Source organism: Notechis scutatus, chromosome 1 (assembly GCF_049901735.1).
Source record: "Notechis scutatus isolate UNSWTSFEM ecotype Mainland chromosome 1, rNotScu1.2, whole genome shotgun sequence".
NCBI classification, from domain to species: domain Eukaryota; kingdom Metazoa; phylum Chordata; class Lepidosauria; order Squamata; family Elapidae; genus Notechis; species Notechis scutatus.
The window spans coordinates 199,627,641-199,643,583 of NC_142009.1; the positions used below are offsets into that span (position 1 = coordinate 199,627,641).

At 39.2% G+C, this 15,943-nt stretch overlaps 1 protein-coding gene across 1 annotated transcript in view; it reads right to left on the reverse strand.

Moving 5' to 3' along the window:
- Window positions 1-15,711, reverse strand: part of KCNJ3 (potassium inwardly rectifying channel subfamily J member 3) — a 116,883-nt gene extending 101,172 nt beyond the window's left edge. Inside the window, exons 1-2 of the mRNA XM_026680098.2 lie at window positions 13,133-15,711; window positions 4,712-4,928 (exon numbers count right to left, since the gene is read on the reverse strand). Coding sequence (XP_026535883.1) covers window positions 4,712-4,928; window positions 13,133-13,813 — 898 coding nt within the window. The 5' untranslated portion in view covers window positions 13,814-15,711. The remainder of the gene's footprint in view (window positions 1-4,711; window positions 4,929-13,132) is intronic.
- Window positions 15,712-15,943: the final 232 nt, after the last annotated feature.

Sequence of the window (15,943 nt, forward strand, 5' to 3'; positions counted from 1 at the left end):
ATAAGAACACACCTTAAGCCTAAAACAAGCAGAAGGCAATGACAATCAGACCTGCAGGATTCTGTAATTGTAGCCATTCTCAATGAAAACAGTCTTTCCCTTCTTGTGGTATTGGTTCTTGCTCAGATCTACCTACTGGGGCCGAAAGATCAGTGGCAAATTGCACTATCTAAGCAGACTTTCCATTCGCTTGAGAATCATATATAGTACTAATCCTAAAACATCGTTGTAATTCACTTTGTAGCTGTCATGCACATGCACCCAGTCAACCTGGATGCAAGATATTTTACTCACAAAATATTCATTACAAGTTTCACAGCTGGCTACTGAAGTTCAGTTTAGATTCAGGAGAAGAGAGACCTGAATTAGTTCCCTTTTCATTTTCAACAGCTCCACTAGGAAAAATATGTGAATGCAGTAGAAAGAAATGCTTCTTTTGTGTATCTGATCAAAGCTTTCAAATGAGGTCTATGTTATGTTTCAAAGAATTAAAGTCCAGTTTTTATCTATTTGTATTTCAGCTATTTAAATGGCTTCCTACTTCAATTCCTGTAATTATTTCATGAGGCCAATCTGAAGCAGATGGTGCTCAACCTGATGCTCAACAGATATGGCTGTAATGAGATCCCTGATTCTAGTGCTTACTGATGACACAGTTATAATATTGTGCCTACTTATATTGATGGAATTACCAGTGGATCCAACTATAAAACTTTTCAGGATGATTTAGAAGCCTACTACAGCCAATAACCTGTCTGAGATGGTCACTCTAATGGGGCCATCTTTCAGGAGATTGTTAGTTGGATCCACAAGAAAATCTCAGAGCAAGAATGTGGAGGATGTAGACATATAACTGCTAGTGAAGTCTGATTGTGAGAACAAAAAATAGACAATCCACCACACAGAGGCAACACAGAAAGGGTGTTAGATTTGTAGAAATAAAAGTGGATACGTTTTATTCCTCTGGGTAATTGTTATGCAACTTAGTAAGTCTAAACTGTAATTAGCAGTGTTCCTAAAATACAACAAAGATTGATTCCTAACTGACCTGTTCAAATGTCTATGAAGCTAATGTCTTGGGGAACCTAACAATGTTACATTCAATGTTTACACCTTTAGTATGAAGGAATAGCTACTATGACTATGTGTCATCTACCTGCTTAATTGCCAGAAAGATACAATAGATTGATGAAACACACGTGCTGTTTCCATGCCTCAATCGGAGAAGCAGGTGTCCCTACAACCTGATGATTTCTCTACCATCCTGGCCAAAGAGGGATTCTCGATGAAAAGACAAGTTACATATTCAGCCAGAGACTTAGACATGTGCACAAATTTTGCTGGACATCTGACATCCACCTTGAAGATTCTGTAAAGAAATACACTAAGTTTGAAATGAATGGATTTCCTACGACTGGTACAGAATAAACAACTGAGTTCCAATTCTTCATGAGAGAACTGGGATCAAATGAGAGAGCCTTAATAGTACAACAAAAAGAACTATTTGATGAAACACAGGAAGAACTGGGACAGGATAGCACTCCCTTTATGTTGACTGCTTTAAATTGGGCCTGCCTAGATGCTGAGAGCAGCTTCAGTTTAATGTGGGTATTGAGGAAAGCTTCAAGTTAATGATACATTTAATGCTTTCAACTCACAGTCCACCCCCAATCTTCTCCTCTTTCAGAGGAAGCTATGGAGGCACAGCCTATGCAGTCATAGCCACGTAGGAATACCCCCTTCCCTAGGAAATTATATGCCATCTCTCAGTAATCCAAAACTTGTATTGCAAACTGTGTACAGAACTGCATTAAAGTGGCCTAGCCGAATAGACCACCCTGAAAGCGTCAGTGCCTTGCCGCATGTTAATTGTATAGGAGAGAGTTAAGGATAGAAAAGATTAAGGAATCTAATAGTGACAAGAAATTCTCAGAGCATAAATGTGGAGAATATAAACAAGCAATGGATACTAATAATTGACTAAGAGCAGCAAGTTTCTTACACGTATGAAGAGGGTATTGAATCTGAATCAGAAATTATACATTCTGGATCAACTTGCAATATTCAATGATTATCAAGTGGCTGTAATACCTACAAGTCCTAAACTACAGTAAAGATTTTGTTCCTGGACAAGTTATTGAATGTCCTAGTTCAGGGGTGTCAAACAGAAGGCCCGTGGGCCGGATCTGGCCCGCAATGTGGTCGGATCCAGCCCATGGGGGCATCCTGGAAAATGTAAGGGGCTGTCGTTTCGGCCCAGTCTACCCAATGTGAAGAGGAAACATCGGTCCAGCATGGCATTGGCCTGGTCTACCCAATGCAAAAAAGAAACATCGGGCCAGCATGGTTTTGGCTCGATTTACCCAATGCAAAGAGGAAACATGCAAGCAGTTTGGGGAGGGGCGTCAAGCTGGCCATGCCTACCCAGTTGGCCACGCCCACCCAGACCCCTGAGATCAACCACAGCCCTGATACAGCCCTCAATGAAAGTCTGACACCCTGTCCTAGTTTATGATTACCTGTCCAATTAATTGTCTTAATTAATTAACTGAAGACACTGGACTTTAACTCTCTGTCTACAATTGTTAATATTCAAACTGATAAACTTTTGAATGTGAATTCTGTTTTATTTTCACTATATAGAATTATTTATCCTATAATTTATCTCTATTCATTTGACTCTTACTGCAGATCATTACTTACTGATGAAAGTATTAGAATTCTAAATTCACAGAAGAAAGTTAAAAAGTTAGTAAGTGAATAAATAAAAGGCTACCTGCCTACAATGACAGGGTAGCACTGATCCTGCTCTCCAACATGCCTAGAGAAAAACGGTGATGGTGTACTGTGGATGGTAGCCCTTGATGTGGCAGAGGACTCACACTTCTAGGTACTAAAAGAGCAGGTTGTGGTGCTTCAAGATAACTGGCCCATGCCCTGTGGCTGTTGTTCAAGCAGCCAAGAGGTGGAGTAGCCTTATTCCCACCACCAGGTTCCCACAAGGCTTGGACTTGGTCCTCAACCCCCATCACACACTTTTGAAGAGCTCTGGAGTTTTTCACAGAGCTGTGCAAACCATGTTACAAAAGCAGAATGGGTTGCTTTGTCACATGGCTGTGTAATACAATTCTGGAAGCACCCACCATTTTCTAAGAAACCACATCCAATGCGCCCACTCAAAAATGGTGGCTGCTTCTCGACTCATCCCAATGGCCACAGGACAAAGCAGCCACTTCTGCTTTCCTAACCCAAGTTACAGAGATCTTTGAAAGGTAAGTGAGGAAGAGGATGTGACGCCTGCTGGGTGTGAAACAGTACCATTTTATAAGACCCATTGTGTCAGTTGCCCTATGGAACAGGCTTGCCCTGGGAGGAAATGGAAGGAATTCCAAATAGGTGCAATTCTGCTGACCTTCCAGAAGGCCATGAAAATCTTGATTTTTCTTCAGGTGTTAGGACCAGGTTGCTTGTGGAGCCTGATATGCATGTTTCCAGGACAGTGAATTGCTTGAGATCCCTTGGCTCTTCATTTTATTATGATTGCTTTTCATTGTATTTTCTGTTCTAATTTTATGCTAGTACCATTTATGCTAGTACTATTATCAACTACCTCAAGTTATTCAGTTAAGATGAGCAGCCACGTAAATATTCCAAATGATTAAGTAAAACAAATCAACTGCACCATACCGTTCTAATGTTCTCAGTGCTGAGATTCTCACACATGGGGGTTTGAGGGGGGAAACAGAAATACCGTCAAAGTGGAGATATTCTATTTATTCTGCCAACATAAACAACAATGCAGAAAAAATAGGGCAAGCGTATGGCAGTACCTGGGAATGCTGAGAGGGATTAACAGGAATTAGAAGATAAATAGGCACTCTTAAGGCAGAGCAAAATATTTGTCAAGTTGTAGAAGTACTCATGTATGGTAATTTTAATAAATATTGGGAACATCCAAAATATTGACTAGAACACACCTTGGCTCCATGCATCACTGAAACAGGGAAGACACTAGTTAACACTTGCAAATAATTCAGACTTTTGTGCCTATTAACTTCACCAAAGTTAACTGCAAACAAAATATACACCAATCCTCTTTTTAGGACTTGGGGGAGTGGGGAGGAAGACAAGAGAAAGCCAAACATTTCAGAGAATGATCTCACACTACAAATACCAGTGAATTCATTTCCAACCAGGTATTTTTAATGACATGGTTTTTCTTCAGTTTAGTGTTATATATTATAGCACTGCATGCTTTCCTCCTCAGCTTTATTGGTAAATTATTATTTTGTTCAAGAAAGAATTCTCAGACAAGAAATACCACAACCCTAGTTTCATAAAATCTGTAGGATTTTGGCAGACAGACAAATCTCACCTGCATATAATGTGAGCCAACTTAAATGTCCCTATCATTTCTTAATGTATGTTTAATATCAAAAAGATTATAAGGTACAACAGCAATTCAAGATATTTGGGAGAAATACAACCTATAACAACTCAAACTATGTTTCAACAGCAGCACTCATTATTTCTTAAATATTCAGACACAGATTCTCTTAAACATTTTCCAAATGTTCAATATAACTACTCGCTATATTTACTATATCCATAAATGGCGTTCATAGATTAATTAACATTACTTTTTTTTTTGGGGTATCAGATACAAAATACAAACACATGGGCTCATTATGTCTGAAATCACTGTACTCACCAGTTGTTTCCACAATGCCCTCTAGGATGACAACAATTTCAAACTGTTCAGTTTGCATGCTTCGCTGAGAAAGGTCATAGAAGGGGCTTTTTGAATCGATCACATGGCAGATTGTAAGTGGTGATACAAGAAAAAGTTGATCCGCCCCTGTACTAAAACCTACATCCAGTTCAAGTTGATCGAGGGGCAGAAATTCACCTTCAGGAGTTTGCCGAGACTATAAGCAAACATGAAGAAAGAAAAAGAAGTAATAACTAGTATAGTTATTTTCAAGACAATATGACAATAAGTGATATCCATACAGTACTTTTCACCATGAATCATCCAAGTCAAATTGCAAACAAACTGTTTAGGCACAAAGCTATTTTATAGAAAAAAGGAAGAAGGCAAAAACTTTTGAGCTCTCCCAGTATTTTCCTACCGGTACTACTAAAAGATAATTTCTTTTACATGGTTTCCTGCAGACAGCACTTTGTACAAATGGTATTCCTTTCTGGTGGCCTCAGTAATATTTATGAAAATGCAATTGTCTCCCGAAAGGAAACTCACACACAAAAAGTTGTTAATCTACTCTTGACTTAATTAAACTACCATTTGGGTCCAGTTATCTTCAGCAGCTGTGTCAATGAACTAATATACTGTACTATATTATACTCAGGTGTACCTACATGTATTATTTTATTTATTAAATGTGTTTGTCTTCCATCTCGCTATCACACAACTATTATTATTACTGCATATAAATTTATTGTGAGCATTGACTAGGATTTTGATCCCATACATTAATTTCTTAGCTAACTGAAGAACTACATAGCCTTTAAATAGTAAATACAAACAACCCTTAAGCAATATTTTGGCTGAATCCTGTGATTTGCTTTCTACAGTCAGAATCTTGAGGCTTGAACTATCATTAGCATTATGTTTTCTGTTAAAATTAGTTTAAATACAAAAATGTTGCCCTTTTTTACTACTCACTCTTCACATATTCCCAACAAGAAAGTTTCTTGTAACAATAATAATGGTATGTGTGATCCACAAGAAACATATTTTAAAATGCTGTTTATTAAGGTTTGCTGTTCTCATAAAAAGATTCTATGCTACAGAAGGGCAAAGTTTTCCTTCAGTAGCAATAGCACTTAGACTTATATACCACTTCACAGTGCTTTACGGTCTCTAAGCGGTTTACAGAGTCAGCATATCGCCCGCAACAATCTGGGTCCTCGTTTTGCCCCCCCTTGGAAGGATAGAAGGCTGAGTCAACCTTGAGCCTGGTGAGATTCGATTCGCCAAACTGCAGGCAGCCAGCAGTCAGCAGAACTAGCCTGAAGAACTACATAGCCTTTAAATAGTAATAGCAATAACAAATAGCAATAACAAAGCCAGGTGTTTTAGAGATTTCTGCCTAAGTTAAGCCTCATAAAGACAACTTTATGTGACTTAGGAGCAGGGGTCTCCAACCTTGGCAACTTTAAGACTTGTGGACTTCAATTCCCAGCAAAGCTGGCTGAGGAACTCTGGGAGTTGAAGTCCACAAGTCTTAAAGTTGCCAAGGTTGGAGACCCCTGACTTAGAGCTATATCCTGGTCTGGGAATATTGAAAGCTAGATCTTATCCACTGGATAATAATGCTAAATTCTACTAAGTTCTTAACTCACATAAAGCAAGCTGTGAAAATGTGAAAGCTTACCATGATACAATAATTGCATGTGGCCTAATAGCTGAAGCTCAGTCCAAAAAAAAAAAAAAAAAGGAATTATTTGATCAGTAAACAACTTAATATTGTTGGAAACACAGCCTACAAGACTACAAACTGGTTTTTTTTTCCCTACCTAAATCAGCCTATGGAATAGGATCATTCTGAAAGTCTCAACGCCTAAAGAAACTAACCGGGGTGGGATTCTACCAGTTCGCACCTATTCGCTAGAACCAGTTTGTTAACATTCTAAGCAGTTCGGAGAACCGGTTGTTAGAAGAAATTACTGGCGTAATCCTGTAAGGAAGACAGGAAGGAAACATTCTGGTATTGCTTACAGAAACTGCCTCTCCGTTAACCCTTATTACATTCTTGGCAGGACTAGACTTCCTGTCTCAGGAACTTCTCTGGAGTTTTTTTTCCCCTCCTTTGCTGGTCCTTTGCTTGTGTGGAGCGACCATTCAAATTTAAAATGGCACTGAAAAAAGTGACTTATGACCATTTTTCACACTTACGACTGTTTCAGGATCCCCAGAGTTATGAGAGGCCAGGCGAGGAGATGCTTGCCTTGATGTGAGTGATATTGAGTTGGCCACACCCAGCCAATAACATGACCACCAAGCCATGTTCACCCAGTCACATGATGACCAAGCTACACCCACCACCTAAGCCACGCCCACAGAACCGGTTGTTAAAATTTTTGAATCCCACCCCTGAAACTAACCCAAAGATACAAGGCTTTTGTGTGACAGCATAATGACTATTTATTAGCATTCCAAAGAAGGATAGATGGCATAAATACAGCAATAGAAGAATTTTATTCTGCTCGGCTTACTCTATCCCCCTTTGATTCCAGACTGATTCACAAGCTTTATTTTTTATTTCTGATTTAGTGGCTGATTTTAGGAACAAAAAAGCAATCTTATGTGCCAATTAAAACAAAAGTATTAAGACTGAACAAATATGCATGCAAGATTAGATCCAAATACTGGAGTAGTCTCAATATTATGCAAATAAACGTTCATACTATCTTCACTTATATTCTCTCATACCACATGAAATGCCCCCTCAAAAACCATCTGGAAGTTGTTCCAAGAAAAAGAGAGGGGGACATCTATTGTACAGACGGATTCGGTTCTTTTAATAAACATAATTACATTTGCAATGGATCTATTCAAAAGGGCCGGGTATACAAGTATAGGACTGAAGCTTTAGTCATATCTATAGCAGAGAACACTTGAAATTAATGGTAGGGGTTACTAAAGATTAACGTGCTATTAATATATAACCATATCTAAATTTGAATCAGTTAAAAATAATTGCCAAAATGACAATTGTGTATGAACCTCAGCTAAAATATAGCTATTTCTTAATTGGACTCGCTTAATGTAATAAAAAAAATATGTGCAGAGAAACAACTTTATATTATTTATTGTGGGATAAACTTTTAAAATGTCCAGATACTTACGTATTGGCCAGTACTACTGACATATTAAATATACTTATTTGGAACTTAGTTCTTTCAGTAAGAACTCCTAGAAATTATGCTTAGGACAGGAATGGGCTGTAATCTGAATGTTATTCTATAACATTTTGCAGATGAAAAACTCTGCTGTAATAAATTATATGAAATCTGGAATTGCATAAATCTCCAAATACTATCAGAACATTATACATACTGAGGCCTATACTTAAAATATCAAAGTTTTAAATTTTGGCACCCTATGCTGTTGTTAGGAAAGAAAGCCATGAAAGTCACTTAACAGCTTTTATTAAACAGCCTAATAGCAAATACAGCCAGATTAGCATAGTGGCGAAGGCACCTGGCTAGAAACCAGGAGAGTCTGAGATCTAGTTCCAACCTTAGGCATGAAACGAGATGGATGACCTTGAGCAAGTCACACACTGTCAACTCTAGAAAGAAGACAATGGCAAGCCACTTCTGAAAAACATTGGCAACGAAACAGTAAGGACTAATCCAGGAGATCAATCAATACTGATTTGAAGGCACAAAAAGTAACAAGAACGAACAAACAAAAAAACCCCAAACCAGCATCCAGAATAAGATACGAACATGTTTTTATGCCTTTTTATTACATATGTCTACATTAAGCATATGAAATGATTTCAGAAACATCTATAGAATTTTGCTGTTAATTTATTTTGTTTTCAATCTGCATTTCATAGGAAATGAGTATCACAGAATGGCCTATGATGAATGATATTTGATAAGTTAGAGAAAAAAATGTACCTTTCTCGTTAAGAGGAATGGAATATAAATTGTTCCAAAATATACAGAATTATTACATTTTTAATCTTTTTTTCTCAAGAAAATTATAAAAAATAGCAATTTTAACACTATATTTAAAAAATGTCAAAAAATAATTTAATGCGACCTATGAGTTATCTCTGAAGTTTTTCAGGCTGAAACATTGTTCCATGATTTCTTCATATATTATATATTAGATTAACTTGTTTTACCCAGAAAAACAAGCTCAGTAACACAACAATCAACTGAGGCAGGTAAGATCATCATGGATAGCTTGTCAAAGGACTAGTGAATTAATTTATCTGCTCCACAGCACATGATATTGTAACTTGTCATCACGGTGCATTTCGCTATTCATTCTGATACTTATTTTATTTTGATTAGTTTTATTGCTTCTGGTATCACTATTTAGTAAGAATAACAGCCTTTATTCTAAATTACTATCTATTATTAATCTTAAACTAATACAGTTAACCAAGAGATAGATTTAATTCACAAAGAAAAAAGAAATACAAAGACATGTTAAAATTAGCTCAAAGCTCTTAATTTTATATTAGCTAGTTTTGAAAAATCTTTTCTTCTTCAGTCTTTTTCACACAGTTTTCAGCACTTCAAGACTTTGAAGCCATAGGACAATACTTCTTTTTCTCTTTTTAAAAAGTCTGTAAATTCAAAAGCTTCAAAGAAATGAATGGCAGCTGCCTTACCATAATACATATCCAAGTCAATAAGGTCAAGAGGTTTGCAAGAGGATGATTTTCCATAAGATAAATGTTTTAGAGTAGTTTTTTCCAACCTGGGCACCTTCAAACTATATGACTCCAATTTCCAAAATTCCTTAGTCAACATGATCATAGCTCATAATCCTGAGAACTAAATCATGATCATAGCTCATAATCCTGAGAACATCTGGAAGGCACCACAATTTTGGAAGGATAACTTAAACTATATCTCATCCACGCAGGCTGTAAATCTACATTCTGACATCCAGGAGACAAGATTATCTACTCCTGGAACAAGGATTACCCTGTGTTTTTTATAGATGAAAAGTTGCTGGACCTATTAGACACAGCTTTAAATAAAAGACTGGATTCAAACTTTAGAAAATATAAATGTGCTATAATTAAAGGAAAAACTATTCACACTGTCCTTTGTCTCTCCATATATTTATTTACAAATATATGGAAAGAGATAGATTTTGCCCTATCTTATGACCTCTCTTACCACAGTGCAATTGATAAGTTAACCACCCGGTTGTTAAGAGAATCTGGCTTCTCCATTAATTTTGCTTGTCAAAAGGTTGCAAAAGATGATCACATGACCTTGGGACATGGCAATGGTCATAAGTATGAGCCAGTTGCCAAGCATCTGAATTTTGATCACATGATCATGGGAATGCTACAAATGTAACTATGAAAAATGGTCATAAGTCACTTTTTTCAGTGCTGTTGTAACTGAGCGGTCGCTAAGTGAACTGTTGTTAAGTTGAGGACTACCTGTACACACATCACAAACTCCTTAGTTCTTTTTGGTAAGCTTCACCTACCCCCTAAATAAATTCCCCATATATTTTTTCAGATTTAGATTTTCCTCTTGCCAAAAGTCAGCCACATATTATTGAATTGTTAGCTTTGGTACCCTAATTGTCATCCGTAATTATTTTTCTGAATTGGTATGCTGTACTATAGGAGTAGTTCAGTATTCACAAATCGTAAGCAAGTCATTTTATGCACATGCTGCTTCATGTTAAGGAATATACTTTATATTTTCTAGCTGCATTATATAAAATAGAGGCAGCACATTATGTCATTACTCATTCATAATGCTTTGCGACTAAATCCGTATCTTTTCTTGGTTACATAACAGCATAAGAGAATACACGGAGACTTTTTAAAAGATACAATTAAATGTGATACTGTTTAAATGATGCATATACATTTTTAAAGTTCTGTAGGGTACAACATTCTCCTATATAACTGATCACATTTGCCACCTTATTTACTCAATCAAATAAATCACATGTAAAGACATGTCAAAGTTATAGAAAAGATCAACTTTATAATGTATAAACCAGTAGGGTAATTAATGTACAATGCAAATTTGATCTGGGGGAAAATAATTAATTTAAACTTAGGTCTGGGATAAATACTGCAATCTGTTTTTATAATTAGTTGTTACAACCTAATGAAGAAAGTCCATTCCACGGTGGATATATTGGTGCCTTGAAAAGATTAGAATCTTTTCATCTAATCACTAGATGAATACTAATAAGGATATTTCACATATCATTTGTTATCATTTTAAATTAAAAGTACTGATAAAGTTAGTAGTGATGGCTACTATGCACATTAGTGCATAGTACTATGCACATTTCCCTATATAACATTTATAATAAAATATCTAAAAATTCTAAAAGCAAATATTGTAATACAAAGGACAACAAGAATGTTAATTTTTGAACCTCTTTCTGTTGTAAGTGACAAGAAGCTATCTATGCTATCATTCATTAAATATATTGGAGTTTAGGTAAGGAATACAAATATCCTTAATTTCTCAAAATAATTTACCTTTATTCAGAAAAATATAAGGTAAACTTTGCTAACTGTATGAGTTCTTGACCAAACTAGTTGTTTATCACACACCGCATACATTGTAAATTAATGACTTCCACCTCAGTGTTATATGTCATTATTCACCATAAATCACTAAGCACATTTGGAAGTCAGAGTTAATTATCAAAAAACAAAACTCCTAAATATCTCACTCAAGAAAAAAGGATCAGACAGCCTAGCTGAATATATAATAGAATCTTAAGTTAATGAAGTCAAAGAATTTGCCCTAATTTAAAATAGTAACAATGCAGTAAGTATCAACCAGAATTTTTATCATTTCTAAGGGAGTTTCTCTGCATAAGACAGTATTTTATCTTATTAAAAGAATCTTCCAGTACAAAAATCAGTCTTCAAAAATCAGAAAAACTACAGTAATAACAAGAAAGAGGAAACACCAGGTTCCCCTCAAGGTATTTTTATACTACAATATGAAAACATAATCTATGTGACAAAACTGCAATGCAAATGCATGGTTTTTGTTAGTTTAAACTCTTTTTCCACAGCAGCACATCCACCAGTGTTAACATTAACCATATATAGTCTAAAGCAGTTTGAAGCTGGCATAATTGCAAAACACAGTGATGGTTTCAGAATAAGAGAAGAATTTTATCTCCTATGTATCAGCAGGAAGGAGGAGCATTTCAACCCACAGAGTTGTCCTCACAACCAGGAGATAAGGCAGCAGCAAAGCTGAAACATGAACTGGCCTTGCCGAAACATTTTACTTTTAAACAGTTATACCTATGACCTATAACACAAGTTTCAACAGGTGACAGTAATAGATCTGTATAGCACTTTAAATAAACTGTACATAATAGCCACTCAGGAGACTATATCATTTGATCACATTTGGACTAAGAAATCTCAGCAGTCAAAATAATGTTTAATCTTAAAACTTACTGGCTCTTGAAAGAAATATAAGATCGTGACATCACCATACTGAACCTTAAGAAATATATGTAATGTACAGAACTTAACAGAATTAAGTACTTCAGTCATACTGCCTGCACACTTCACGATCAATATTTCCAATGGAATAACTGAACCTTAAAAAGTCATGTTCATTTAATAAACAGCACCAATCTGTCCACTCTTGAAGGCAATGACTTTTCTCTTTTATTTATAAAAGGAGATGGATAGAACTATTAAACAGAATTTTGCAAAAAGAAATAAGTACAAGTGGTTTCATCAAGAATTTAAAAAGACAACTTGTGCTGGTAAAATGATTGTACTTCAGACTATAATTCAGAAACCAGAAATATGAAGAAAGCTTTAATTTAAAGGCTGAGGACTACATAAAAAAAATTAACTTCAAATCATTAGCAGGTTGAGGAGTTGCTACTGTAATGAAAAAGGGAACTGGGCCACAGATGCAGGAAATCATGATTTCAAAAAGGAAACTAGAGGAGAAGCAATGCAACAGATTAAGGAAAAATGGATCATAGAAAGAGGCACATTGGGAGACATTGCCTCATAGGAAATAGCAATGCAAATACTATGAAAATATAAAACTCAAGCACAAGAAATATGCTAAGAGTTCTCTGAAAAATATAGGAAAGAAAATCAAACTTGTCCTTGCGCCCTGTCTCAACCATGGAATTTTGTAGTGTTCCTGACAATTATCCTAGCTTATTCACTTGCGTCTTCTAACGTTTCTATTTAATTTTTATTTTAAAAAAACCTTTAAAATGAGGTGGCAGTTAGAAAAACACGTACTGTATGTAGTTTAAGTGAAACCCTGTTAAGAAAGGCATGGAAGCATGCACCTTTAAACTGGAAAACAAAAATGAAGAAAAGATATAATAGTCCATATGATTAGAACTGAAGGCAAGAAAGCTTGAACTTACTTTGAGAAGTTTGCAGCGGATTTGTGCAGAAACCATGTGGCTGTTGCGAAGGTTGCCCACCCTGAACATGAGGGTAAGTTTGCCATCCCTCATGGATATGACAGCATGTTCACTGAACATCAGTGTCTCCGCCCGTTTTTTAGGTTGGGACATCTTGATAAACATACAGCCTATAAGAAAAGCATCCACAATGGAGCCCAAGATGGACTGGAAAAGAAAGAGGATGATTCCCTCCGGGCATTTGTCTGTAATGTATCTGTAGCCATACCCAATAGTAGCCTCTGTCTCTATGAAGAAGAGGAAGGCAGAGGGGAAGTTATAGACGTTGGCAACACACGGGGTGTATTTCTCATCGTGGGCTTTGTTCAAGTCACCCCGTATGTAGGCAATGACCCACCACATGGAGGCCATGAAAAGCCAGGCCACAGTGTAGGTGAGGATAAAGATGAAAAGGTTCCAGCGCCACTTGAGGTCCACCAAGGTGGTGAACAAGTCCGACAGATAGCGGCTCGTCTCGCTGCCCAGGTTGCCATGCTGCACGTTACACCTGCCATTCTTGTCCACAAACCTCTGGCGCTTTTTCTTGTGGGCCGAGCCTTGCTGCTGGTGGAAGCCTGACCCACTGGACGAGGTGGTCACTACTTGATAATCGTCCCCAAATTTCCTTCGAAGTGCAGACATAATACCAAGAGGGCAGCCAGGGTCTCCAAGACCAAGAAGGCAGCCAGAGTCTCCAACCTGCAGTGTTGCCAGAGGTGAGAAACGGATGACTCTGCTTCCCCTTTCCCCTTTCCCTTTCTAACCCTTCCCCTCCCTTCGGTTCTCTCTCTCCCTTCTTTCCGCCACCACCCCCTTGTCCCCTTCCCTCTTTAACTTTGGAGCTCCCTCCCCCCCGGTTTCCAAAATTCGCCTGGTTCTTCGGGGCCACCAGCCTGCTTGCCTTTTTGGCTCGAGAGGGCAGCCTTCCGGGATGCCCCTTCCCACTCGGAGCCAGGACGAGCCCGCGTTAGAGAAGCCCCATTTTCGGCGTTTAACCTTCCCTGGCGCGCCAATCGGCCATCCCTGGAAGTTCAGAAAGGTGGCCCGGAGGAGAAGAGAGGAAAGAAGGCTGGTCGCCGGGCAAAGTAGCCGCAGTCAGTCAGACGGGCAGCAGCCGCCTTCGGGCGCCGATTCCTCTCCTCGGCGAGGAGCGGGCATGGCACAAAGGCATCGCTGGGCAGAGCTCGACGGCGCTCCTTTCTCCTGCCAAGAAGCCCCAAGAAGAGCCAGCCCAGCGAGCAATTACAGCCCCGGCTCCACCGTAGCGCCCTTCATGCCTCCTAGCCGGCTTCGCGCCTAACCGCAGGCGCCCTCCTTTGACAGCAGCAGCAGCAGCAGCAGGAGGAGGAAGATGCGAAGGAGCCCCCCGAACTGAGGGAAAGCCGCCGCCGCCACCACAGCTTCAACCTTGGGCGGCGAGCGGCTGCCTCATTGCGCCCGAGGACTTACTCGGCGGGTGCGGGTCGGCATTGGCGCGGCTGGCCCCTGGCGGGCTCCGGGAGAGGGCGTGCATGTGTGTGTGTGGGGGGTCTCCTCAGCCTGCCTTTCAACCACGGCGGGGGACAGCCATGGCTCTTCCACGGTTTGCCATATCTCGTGGCTTCTTTTGCTGCTATAAATCTCCAAGGGGTAGTTCGATCCCCGGGCGACAAGCCAGTAACTGAGGCGTGCGGGAGAGAGAGAGAGAGAGAGATCCTTCCTGAGCAGGCTGTGCAATTCTTTCCCCCTTTTTCCCTTCACGTTTTTTGATGTTGTTGTTGTTTTGGTTTGGTTTGTTGTTATTTTTCTCCCCTCCTCCGAGATTTAAGAACTAAGAGAAATGCAGGCATGTAATAATCCACCTTGCTCCTGTGCTCTGCTCTTCAGCCCGAGGGGGACGGCGCTCTCGGGGCAATTTTTCTCCCACACCTCCCTTCCCCGTGCTATAAGCGGGAGGCGGGAGTTGGCGGCGCTGGTTGGGCGCTGTAGCGAGGCGGGAATAGCGGCAGCTGAAGGCGGCTCAGGCGCCGGGTGTGAGTTAATGCATGCGGTGATCTGCAGACCTTATGTTTCAGCCCCGCCTGTCCCTCGTTTTCTTTTCCCGCACCCCGCCTGATTTTGCACCTCCATTTCGCTCTCCAACGCCAACGGCGACGGCGGCGACAAAGGGTACCGCTACCACAGAGCCAATGAGCCGCGCAAGCCCCTCGGTTGAACACACAGTTTTTCCCCCTTCTCCTCCTCCTTCAGGCGTCGCCATCTCCCCCACATATAGCGACAGCTGCTGCCACTAAGGAGGAGAATGTGCCAGCTCTAATATTACTGCATGTAAGCTTTCAAAAACGACAACAAAACTAACGGACGCTCTCTGGGGCTTTGGTCGTAAAAGAATTTAGCCCGATATAATAATTGGAGTGGGTGTGGGTTAAAGTCAAATGTTGCCTTAAAAACAGATTCTGCCACTTGGGTTTTGTTTTTTAATGCTTGAGAAAATAGTCTTTTTTTCCCTAATCCCATTAAAGGAGGGAGGAAATGCTGCAAATTCGGATAGCGCTGCAGCTGCTGCCCAGCTCCAAATCATAAAAGAATCCTGCTCACCTGTTCCTCTGAAATTGCATAATACCTCTTATCGGCAACACTAAAATGCAGTTAATTTAAGAGAGTGCTGAAATATGGTCTGTGAGATGGAGCATCTGGAATGGAAAGGAAACAAAGTTGGCAAATAGATCCTCACTTCCGCCACAGGTAATTAAAAAAAAAAGATGAATGCAAAGGGAAGAATTGGAGGAGATG